Raw genomic sequence first — 11265 nt, forward strand, 5'->3', positions numbered from 1 at the left:
TTGAACTCGTAGTCAAAGATAATGCTGTTTTTCCAGTTTCAAGTCAGACCCCTGCCCTGCTAATTAAGTACCTGTTAGCTGATAAAGTGAAAATGTATAGCTAACTTTTCTTTTTCAGCTTACTAAGATTAGCTAGATAGCTGTACAGTAGTAGTAGCACTGCGTAATTCTGGCTTGGATAGTGTGTAATATGGCCTGCCGATGGCTAATAATATATCTATATCTATATCTATATCTCTCTCTCTCTCTCTCTCTCTCTCTCTCTCTATATATATATATATATATATATATATATATATATATATATATATATATATAATTTGTAATTAGTTTAATAATTATGCAGAATTTTATCACTCAAATTGTCATAATTTAAAACATTTATATATTTGTGTCAGGTAAGGGGTAATAGATCAATAGCTTTACTCCATGAGGACTGATTGTGCTTTTATGTTACTCCTAAAGGCCAATTCTGAAACAGAAAAACAGCATTTAGACAGTTTTTGAACTAAAATTAACAAGAGGAAAGAAAGCAAAGGTTTGGGTCTAATCCCCAAAACAAATAAAGTCCCCATATGCACTGAATTCCTTGCTCATATTTATCTTCATTACCACTACAACCATCTTAGGCTTTTTCATTCCACACAAAACAGGAAGTGTGATTTTTTTTTTTCCTGTAATTTTTACAAACCTACAGAAGATGGTTACCTAAAGAGAGTAGCTCAGTCCTGGATAGTCCCCTAGATAGATCCCACAGAGAAGGCAGTTGTTGGCTAAGCTAATGTCGATTATGGACAACACCTGCTATCCGCTGCATGAGACTGTGGAGGACCTGAGTCCTTCAACAGCAGGACGGAGTGCTATTGCAGGTCGTTATCTTTAGCAGTCAAACTGTACAATATCCAAACAGGATAAACACTGTCTAAAAATACATGTTCATCACTTCCACTGTTTGCTCTGTAGATAATCAAATATTATTGTTAACAATTATAATTCTACTCAACATTTTAACCATTTGTATATAGCATATTATTGTGGAATTTAAAAAAATTCTAATGATTTTATTAATCTATTTTTTCTTTCTACTTTTATTTTTCCAACATATAGTTTCACTATTCTTCCTTTGTAAAAACATATCCGACGGAGATCTCTTCCTGTTGTACCAGTGTGGGATTAAATAAAGTTTAATGATGTAATCTAATTTTAAACTGATGAAATGACCAATACACGAATTCAAAGTAACTTAATTATAAACGTATTGTAGAAATGAGTAGAAATGTATATTTAATTGTATTGTTTAACAAGAAAATGTCAGTTTAAAACATTTAAAAAATCCAACTAAAATCAGTAACTAAATATAAACTTTTACTTTATTTTCAGTATTTTTCAGTATTTAAGTTTGGCTGAGCATTTCTAACTTTGAACCACCAATACTGACTCAAATTGCTGAGTTCAAACTCAGAGAAGGTACCCACACCCACAAGAGGCTTAATATTCAAATGAACTAACTGCTTGACAACCATGAGTCATTATTCAAAGCAAATCAAGAAAATATATATATATGTATATATATACACAAACACACAACACTAGAGTCAAGCAGTGAAAGTACTGAAACACTTAATTTTAGGAGTTCCAGCTTACAGCCACTGACATTTGGCCAAAAAGCAGCTATGGTTAAGGAAGTGGAGAGTTTCCTGCCAGAACTTTCCAGACTAACTGTTTAATCTATTCCTGTTTATGTGAACATTGTCAGCTCTGGATATTTACTTGTAATTTTCTTTTGATGGGTGTTATTAGCGATGATTAGCGTTTTGACTGCACTGGGATGCAGTAGCCAGTGAACTGGGATGCAATATGATGATGCTGAGCCTGGTGGAGCTATAGTCTGTTTGCCTGTCTAAGAGCTGTAGTGCTGTTAAACTGTTAGATTTATCCATATTACACATTTCACGGAGCCAGAGCTATAATTCGTGTATCATTAATTAATGAAAATCTACAGTAAATTGAGGGCACAGAGTGTGTGGAGTTAACGAGTTACACTGTTTCCTCCACCAACTCATGTGTGTTTGCAGGCACCGAAATAACCTCAGTTTTATGAAAAGGTATCCGACGGGGATCATTGTTTTGACATAGCATGTGTGGACAAACATGTTGGCTCGCTGTTTACCTCGTTTTTGAGGGGTTATTTTAGATTTTAACGCATTTAGAAGAAAAATGTCGGAGAAAAGACACGAATCGGTGCCTCACGGCGCGGCGGACAGGGCAGGTTTAAAGGCTTCCAAAACAAATTGCAGAAAACTAATAAAGTTTATAAAGCTTCCCTATAAAGAGAAAGTTCTTCTCTATCGATTCGATTTGAAATTTTTATCTACTTTCACCTTCAGATATTGTTTTAACGTAGTTTATTAAGAGGAGAAAACACAAGAGCCAAGGTCTTCTCGCTGCAGCTGTGAGCTGCAGGCAGGGTTGAGTCTCCACGGTTCTCGTGTTGTATTTAAGTTCCAGTCACTGTGCGGAGATTTCTATCGTCTCATCGACAAACACCACTCTCTTAACGACATGGCAGAAGTCGCTCCCGCAGCAGCCCCAGCACCGGCCGCCGAGGCGGCTCCAGCAAAGGCCCCGGCCAAGAAGAAGAAGGCATCAGCGAGCAAGACTATCAAGAAGTCTGGCCCGTCCGCTAGCGAGCTCATCGTAAAAGCTGTGAAAGAGTCCAAAGAACGTAAAGGACTCTCTCTGGCTGCTATTAAGAAGGATCTCGTCGCTCGCGGTTACGACGTAGAGCATAACTCTGCTCACGTCAGGCGCGCTTTGAAAAGCCTGGTGCAGAAAGGCGCTCTGGTCCACACCACCGGAACCGGGGCATCCGGTTCTTTCAAGGCAGCAAAGCCAGCGGAGAAGCCCAAGAAGGCAGCCAAAAAGCCCGCTGCTAAAGTAAAGAAGCCGGCGGCAAAGAAGGCAACTGCAGCTAAGAAACCAGCCACCGCCAAGAAGCCCAAAGCAGCAAAAGCCACCCCGAAGAAGGCAAAGAAGCCCACGGCAGCTGCAAAGAAGGCTGTGGCCAAGAAGGCAAAGAGCCCCAAGGTGAAGAAGACAGCCGCGCCCAAGAAAGCAGCGACCCCCAAAAAGCCTGCAAAGAAGGCTGCAAAGCCTAAAGCTGCTAAGGCCAAGAAGGCTACACCAAAGAAGAAGTAAACCACTCGCTTCTTCTTCGCAACAAAAGGCTCTTTTTAGAGCCACCAGCTGTTTCTCTGAGAGATCCTCCGGTTGCTCATCGGACTCCTTTATGCTTCATGTTGGCTTTATCACAGACTGTAATTGGACTGGTTCCTGTCCCACCCGCCTCTGGACTGTAAATATCCACGAAGAATTACCCTTTTGGTGTTTGTTTGTGTTGTGGTGTGTGTGTGTGTGTGTGTGTGTGTGGGGTGTGTGGGTTTTTTTTTTTTTTTTTTTTTTTTTTTTCCTGAAAATTTAAAGCTTGTAAATATGCTTTCTGATGTGCTGTGAACGTGTACTGTTTACACTTTCTATTCGAAAGTCTGTTCATAAATAAAACTTATTTTTACATCAATATTGTTCCTGTCATGGCACAGCCTTAGAAGTCTGTTTAACTCAGGTTGAGCGTGATGAACATGATGCAAATTATTTATACCAAGTTTCCTTGTCGCAGGTGAAATTTTAAAGGGTTTAATGTTAAAAACCGGGTACTAATAATGCAAGGAGAAATGATGTTAAACCAATAAGCTCAGCAAAGCCAGGAGAACCATGAGCTGTCAGGAGGGTGTGTGTGGGTTTTTTTTTTTTTTTTTTTTTTTTTAAATTAGTCGGGGTGTCCAATTTCACAGCCGCTCACTTCCGGCCTTTTGGAAGACCCAGTCCATGTAGACCAATGCAATCTCTGAATTTGTGACTGGTTTTACACGTCCATAAGTCTCAGCCATCAGCCAAAAACATTAAACAAAAATTAAAACGGGGCTTAAACAAGTAAGAGACATACAATACCTGGTGAGTTCAGTTAAATTGAAAATAAAATATTCTCTAAAATCTTCGATCTTAGAAGATAGTCTGAGTAAAATACATATGTTTTATTTGGTTATGTTTTTTAATGTATGCACTAATTTGATATCATCTGTGTTCACCAACTCGTCTGTTTGCAGGCTGTAGTAGCTTTCTTGTCTGCTGACAATTTAATGGTGTCGGAAAAATCAATCAATCAATCAATCTTTATGGGCAGACTTCATGTCCATAAAAACAAGACAGAAATACACCCCCCCCCCCCCCCCCCCACACACACACACACACACACACAAAGACACAAGGTATAAACCTTAAATATATATATATATATATATATATATATATATATATATATATATAAAACCAAAATATACATAAAACACAATTACTTAAAAAAAATCAATAAATACACAAACACTTCAACCAGTGCTTTCTCAGACTGGATGAGTAATGGGAACCACTCACTGTCGGATCTGTAAGTGCTAAAATTACACTGTTACTCGAACCATCCAGTCATTCTCTAAAATTGAACATTAACTTTCTTAAAAGTGCTTTAAAAGTCCAGACACCCACAGCTACAAACATCTGGCTGGCACCACCCCTTCTAGGTATCCTGCAAAGGATTCTCATCGCATCATTATATGCAACATGCAGCTTCTGCATGCTACATTGTTTGTAGGATGACCACAACGGGGGGCAGTATATAGAAGTGTGCAATACGCTTTAAACAAAGCCACTTTAACTGGAAGTGAACAAAAGCTGAATTTGCGTGTGATAGTATTTGCCTGCACATAGAGCTTACACCGTTGTCATCATCATCATTCATTTGCTCAGTAATAAAGTGGCCGAGGTATTTCATCTTTTTATAAACTTCAAGAGTTTTTTGGGGCAGTTTAAACAAAGGAAAATGTAGGTGTTTATCCTGCTTGGTTCTACATATCAAAACAGCACTTTTAACAGCATTGTACTTTATATCATATTGCACACCATATTCAGTACAGACATTGAGAAGATCCTGTAACCCAGCACTGCTTGGACTAAAAACAACCAGGTCATCTGCATACATAAGATGATTTATCAGTGCTTCACCTAATATACACCCAGTGTTACAGGCTCTCAGCTGTATGGACAAATCATCAACATATAGATTAAATAAAATTGGAGACAAAATCCCACCCTGTCTAACACCATTGCTGACACCAAAGGGGGCAGAAATACTGCTTCCCCATTTAACCTGCATGTTCTGATGAGCGTACCAGTAAGAAAGAATCCTCACGATGTACTGAGGAACTCCCCGTCTCTTCAGTTTATCAAAAAGGCTTCTGTGGTTCACAGAAATCCAGAACCAGAACACACTAACTCTGTCAAACAAGATTCTTTCTAACACCTTAGATAAAATACTGGCTAGTGCAATCGGCCTATAATTATCCAAACAGCTCACATTTGCAGCTTTGTCCTTCATAACTGGTACCAGTAAAATACACAGCATTGAGTCTGGTAATATGCCATGAATCATAAACCCAGTGAAACAGAGTGCTAGAAGAGGAGCTAGCCTTACACTAGCATGTTTTAAATGTTCTGCAGTGATGTGATCCAAACCAGAGGATTTATCATCAGATAACCTATGAATGGCTCCATATACTTCATATGTCCTTACACTTATTGTGTCATTACTCATGTCAAAATTGTCCTCATATGGTTCACTTTTTATACAGTTAAACAACGCACTGTAATGCTGTCTCCATAATGCTGCAATGTTATCTGCCCCAGAAACACCTTCAACAGTTGATGGTAGAAATGGTTTACAGTCATTAAGAGCTCTTTTCAAAAATCTGTCATATTATTACACAACATTTTCCTGGACAAAGAATCTGCTGTAAGCATTTGCTCATTTTTAGTTATAAAGCGAACAGCGTACTTATATCTGGCATTAGCACATTTTTTCTGGGCCTTGTTTAGGTCTTCTAGCCATGGCCCAACATTTATAAGCTATGCGAGCTTGATCATGGTACATGGATACATGTTCTTTCCAGCCAGGTCTGATGTTAGGTTTCTTATGCTTATATTGTTTATCAAGCAGTGTACCACTTTCATACAGAGCAGTCACTATATCATCATACATGGAGCAGAGTAAATGTTTATGCACAGCATTCTTACAGTTGACATCCTTGCACAAAATAGCTTCTTTGGGCAAAGAAATGTTGTTCAGATGTATATCGGTATTACTATGATAAGCTAAGAAATCATCTTCACCAAATGCTGACCAGTCTAATTTTACACTGGTAGCAATATTAGCAATATTATTTCCAGTTGTTGCTGGCATTTGTTCCACATTCACAGTAAAACCAAAAGGTATATGGCCTGACAGAGTTACCTCATACCTAATAGTCATGTTTGCTAAAGCTGCATGTCCATCAGCTGTACAGATACAGTGGTCCAGCCATGATGTACTATGTCAGGCTTCACTTATGTATGTATAGCTCTCTGCAGGCAGTAACATTTGGGTAGACAGGATAAGATTGTTAACTTCACAAAAGTGGGTTAAGTGGTTAGCAAACCAAGAACTGCTGTCTGTGAGATCAGCATTAAAATCACCCAAAACATATGCTGTAAGTATCGTTGTCTTGAATAAATGTATTAATAAAGGCCAGCCTACTAAGGTATTCTTGCTCATTTTGACAAGAGGGAGCATACATATTAAGAATGATAAAACTATTATTTTGTGTATATTGTATACCAATACACCAGTCTACATTCAGTCTAATTGGCTTTATCTTTTAAATGATTTGATAAAAGTTGTGTTTTCCATTAAGCTCTGCGTTTTGGGGTGTGTTTCATTCAGCTCTGGTTTGAATCACTGCGCTTAATCTATGGCTTCACTTCCTTATCAGGACTTTTGATTTTCCCGCTTCAACAGACGAGCCGTTGATCACGCGCACAGATTGGACCAATTAGCGCTGCCCACACGCCGGCGCTGGCTTTATAAGACTGGTGACGGCACTGAAGAAAGGAAGCCGATAGTTACTAAACATGGCTAGAACGAAGCAGACAGCACGTAAATCCACCGGAGGAAAGGCTCCCAGGAAGCAGCTAGCTACAAAGGCTGCCCGTAAGAGTGCCCCGGCCACCGGTGGCGTGAAGAAGCCTCACCGCTACAGGCCCGGAACCGTGGCTTTGAGGGAGATCCGCCGTTACCAAAAATCTACTGAGTTGTTGATCCGCAAGCTACCCTTCCAGCGCCTGGTCCGGGAGATCGCTCAGGACTTTAAAACCGACCTGCGCTTCCAGAGCTCTGCTGTTATGGCTTTGCAGGAGGCAAGCGAGGCGTACCTGGTCGGTTTATTCGAGGACACCAACCTGTGCGCCATTCACGCCAAGAGGGTCACTATCATGCCCAAAGATATCCAGTTAGCCCGCCGCATCCGCGGAGAGAGGGCATAAGCTGATCTGAGACCACTTTATACACAACGGCTCTTTTAAGAGCCACACAACTACATCTGAAGAGCTAATTTCACAAGTCAATAGTCCCCGATTATGAAATCTTGTTACAAACTGTTCGTAAGAGAGCACGGGAAAATGCTGTTCTACCTCTCACTTGGCTCTGTGGTGAAAGAAAAATAATTAAATTAGAAACATCGAAAGTTTGTCATTTTAGAGAACGTTTCACAGGAGATTAAAACTCGTGTCCGTGAAGGGTTTTTTTTTAAACTTGCTTTTCTGATATAACTCTAAATAGAAAATGTTCACCTTAAATCACAAACACAGCGCAGCTCTGAGCCACCGGATTAGAAGCCATTTCTAGAGACTACGTCACAGCGCGTTATGGCATCCATTTTGTTTAAAAAAAAAAAAAAAAAAGTTATGTCCCAAGGCAACTAATGTTAGGTTTTTACAGGGAAATAGAGTCTCATTGAGAAATGAGCAAGGCAGTCATTTTAAGGTTAGGAAAGGTGGATATTGGAAAGCTAGGTGGGAAAAAAAAGTTAACATTGTTAACTTCACATCAGCGGCGTCGCCATTTTTGTTTGGGGCACGAAGCCAGCCCGACGAGTTACTTACAGCCACAACGGCCGTTTCAACGGCCCATAAGTTCTATGTACAATCACGTTGCAATGTTTAAGAGTCTCATTAGCACTCTTAACAGTTTCACAAAATTCGGTGTACCCAAGCCACTAGTTGTAAAGTTGGAACACTTATTTCTTAAGACGAGTTGTGTGGCTCTTAAAAGAGCCGTTGTGTTGGAATCAAGACAGTTAACCTCCGAAACCGTATAGAGTACGGCCCTGCCTTTTAAGAGCATACACCACATCCATTGCGGTCACAGTCTTTCTCTTGGCGTGCTCGGTGTAGGTGACTGCATCGCGGATCACGTTCTCCAGGAACACCTTAAGTACACCACGGGTCTCCTCGTAAATCAGGCCGGAGATACGCTTCACACCACCGCGACGGGCTAGACGACGAATGGCAGGCTTAGTAATGCCTTGGATATTATCACGGAGAACTTTGCGGTGCCGTTTAGCGCCTCCTTTCCCGAGTCCCTTTCCTCCTTTTCCGCGTCCACTCATTTTGTCAGCTTAAGTGATACTGATGAAAAGTCACCGCACGGGTGCGACTTTAAGTCAGTACAACGGACGTATTTGAAAAACCCCAGCGATAACGTGATTTGAGGACGTAATAGGAAACAGGGACCTGCCCTTTCGAGTATGGTTGTTCTCGTTGTGTCTGAACATGAATTAAAACATTTAAAACAGTTTTTAATATCAGCGACATATTTACAGATAATCACATTTGAATCAAAGAGACACATGCTTTTCAATTTTAACAATTTATTGGCATTTAAACGTCTTGATGCATGCTCAATCATCCAGGTAAGTAAATCTCCAAAGGTTCATTCTGTTTATCTGGACGTAGCGTTTTCCAGATGAACAGAATCAACTTTTGGAGATTATTGGTGTTTAATTTTATTTAAATGTTTAATTTTATTTTGATGGTTTGATGGTTATCTGATGATGTTGGACTAGAAATATTTACTCCCATTATTTTCTATTCTATTACAGACTACTAGCAACCATCGTGATGCCCCGGCCAGCTACCGGCTCCTTTCGCCAACCTACACAGCTATGCAACCTCCCCAGCAAATAGTCTGTGTTCAGTGCCTTCTCTCACGACAGTATGCTTTGAAACAATCACAAATTCATTGTAATCTTAAATCTTAATCTTAAAACACTAATTTATGTTGCTGAATATCATCATATTTAGCTTTTTTAGATTCCAGAGACTCTGAGGCAAGAATTAATTTCTAAATTCTCTTTGTGCATTTACAGGTAAACAATATCTAATATTTTATCTAAATGACTGCTTTGTCTTTGAAAAGGTGAAGAGTGACGGTGACGGTCCAGTTCTACTTCAAGTACATCCTTACGGTGGCTCACAAGACAAGGCCACATTCCTGTCCTGCCAGAAGAAAAGAGAAACTTCAGAGTCTTCACGCAGTTCAACCACACCTGTCATATTCCGTATGACAGGGGTCTCAAACTCCAGTCCTCCAGGGCCGGTGTCATGCAACTTTTCCATGTGTCCCTGGTGCAACACACCTGAATACAATAGGTCAGTAGGTCATTAGCAAGAGTATAGAACTTGACTGCATGCTAACCCTACTCAAGTAAATTTAAGTAAATGTATGTATTTGGAAACATATACTTCTAAAAATACTTTTATTGCACTCATGAGCTGCTGTAACATGACTCAAATGGCTGAATTGCCAACGCAGCATGCAGTCAAGTTCTATACTCTTGCTAATGACCTACTAGGTGTGTTGTAACAGGGACACATGGAAAAGTTGCCCTCGAGGACTGGAGTTTGAGACCCCTGCTGTATGGTGTTCATGCAGTTTTCTACCCCACAGTTACAGCATGTCTGACTGCCTGCTCAGCGTATGCAAAAATATATGATGAGATGATGAGTTTAAGCATGTGATGAGAAAGGCCTTCCATTATGGTGTTTGTCATCACATGTCACAGACATCTGGATGATCATCTGGAATAAACAAGAAACTAAAAACTTGTTACTTCATCTTTTATCTTTATTATTATTATTGTTCTTATTTCCCTCTTCCATGTTACTGTGTCAGCTTGTCAGCATCTACAGTGGGGCAAAAAAGTATTTAGTCAGCCACCGATTGTGCAAGTTCCCCCACCTAAAATGATGACAGAGGTCAGTAATTTGCACCAGAGGTACACTTCAACTGTGAGAGACAGAATGTGAAAAAAAAAAACAAAAAAAAAAAAAAACATGAATCCACATGGTAGGATTTGTAAAGAATTTATTCGTAAATCAGGGTGGAAAATAAGTATTTGGTCAATAACAAAAATACAACTCAATACTTTGTAACATAACCTTTGTTGGCAATAACAGAGGTCAAACGTTTACTATAGGTCTTTACCAGGTTTGCACACACAGTAGCTGGTATTTTGGCCCATTCCTCCATGCAGATCTTCTCGAGAGCAGTGATGTTTTGGGGCTGTCGCCGAGCAACACGGACTTTCAACTCCCGCCACAGATTTTCTATGGGGTTGAGGTCTGGAGACTGGCTAGGCCACTCCAGGACTTTCAAATGCTTCTTACGGAGCCACTCCTTTGTTGCCCGGGCGGTGTGTTTTGGATCATTGTCATGTTGGAAGACCCAGCCTCGTTTCATCTTCAAAGTTCTCACTGATGGAAGGAGGTTTTGGCTCAAAATCTCACGATACATGGCCCCATTCATTCTGTCCTTAACACGGATCAGTCGTCCTGTCCCCTTGGCAGAAAAACAGCCCCATAGCATGATGTTTCCACCCCCATGCTTCACAGTAGGTATGGTGTTCTTGGGATGCAACTCAGTACTCTTCTTCCTCCAAACACGACGAGTTGAGTTTATACCAAAAAGTTCTACTTTGGTTTCATCTGACCACATGACATTCTCCCAATCCTCTGCTGTATCATCCATGTGCTCTCTGGCAAACTTCAGACGGGCCTGGACATGCACTGGCTTCAGCAGCGGAACACGTCTGGCACTGCGGGATTTGATTCCCTGCCGTTGTAGTGTGTTACTGATGGTGACCTTTGTTACTTTGGTCCCAGCTCTCTACAGGTCATTCACCAGGTCCCCCCGTGTGGTTCTGGGATCTTTGCTCACCGTTCTCATGATCATTTTGACCCCACGGGATGAGATCTTGCGTGGAGCCCCAGATCGAGGGAGATTAT

At 40.5% G+C, this 11265-nt stretch overlaps 3 protein-coding genes across 5 annotated transcripts; 2 read left to right on the top strand and 1 right to left on the bottom strand.

Annotated features, from left to right (window-relative positions):
• Window positions 1-2517: 2517 nt before the first annotated feature.
• Window positions 2518-3577, top strand: LOC146555321 (histone H1.10-like). Its single transcript, XM_085251905.1, has one exon. It carries the CDS (start codon window positions 2563-2565, stop codon window positions 3196-3198), a length of 636 nt encoding a protein of 211 aa, XP_085108031.1. The 5' UTR covers window positions 2518-2562; the 3' UTR covers window positions 3199-3577.
• Window positions 3578-6813: 3236 nt separating this feature from the next.
• Window positions 6814-10155, top strand: LOC146555322 (histone H3). Of its 3 annotated transcripts, none has more exons than XM_085251908.1 (2): window positions 6814-9164; window positions 9398-10155. In XM_085251908.1, exon 1 carries the CDS (start codon window positions 7054-7056, stop codon window positions 7462-7464), a length of 411 nt encoding a protein of 136 aa, XP_085108034.1. In that variant the 5' UTR covers window positions 6814-7053; the 3' UTR covers window positions 7465-9164; window positions 9398-10155. The 3 variants fall into 3 exon arrangements, with proteins under 3 accessions (XP_085108034.1, XP_085108032.1, XP_085108033.1); XM_085251906.1 differs by having other exon boundaries at window positions 6814-8891; window positions 9081-10155; XM_085251907.1 differs by having other exon boundaries at window positions 6814-9193; window positions 9398-10154.
• On the bottom strand, window positions 7876-8650 carry LOC146555323 (histone H4). Its single transcript, XM_085251909.1, has one exon. It carries the CDS (start codon window positions 8586-8588, stop codon window positions 8277-8279), a length of 312 nt encoding a protein of 103 aa, XP_085108035.1. The 5' UTR covers window positions 8589-8650; the 3' UTR covers window positions 7876-8276.
• Window positions 10156-11265: the final 1110 nt, after the last annotated feature.

This window comes from Mchenga conophoros, linkage group LG17 (genome assembly GCF_057382185.1).
Source record: "Mchenga conophoros isolate Kocher_MC1m ecotype Shallow Benthic linkage group LG17, M_conophoros_male_GT1.1, whole genome shotgun sequence".
In the NCBI taxonomy this organism is placed as follows: Eukaryota; Metazoa; Chordata; class Actinopteri; order Cichliformes; family Cichlidae; genus Mchenga; species Mchenga conophoros.

What these genes read in the sequence shown, in the direction of transcription:
- LOC146555321 (XM_085251905.1), top strand. Translation starts at nt 2,563, where the DNA reads ATGGCAGAAGTCGCTCCCGCAGCAGCCCCAGCACCGGCCGCCGAGGCG.
- LOC146555322 (XM_085251908.1), top strand. Translation starts at nt 7,054, where the DNA reads ATGGCTAGAACGAAGCAGACAGCACGTAAATCCACCGGAGGAAAGGCT.
- LOC146555323 (XM_085251909.1), bottom strand. Translation starts at nt 8,588, where the DNA reads ATGAGTGGACGCGGAAAAGGAGGAAAGGGACTCGGGAAAGGAGGCGCT.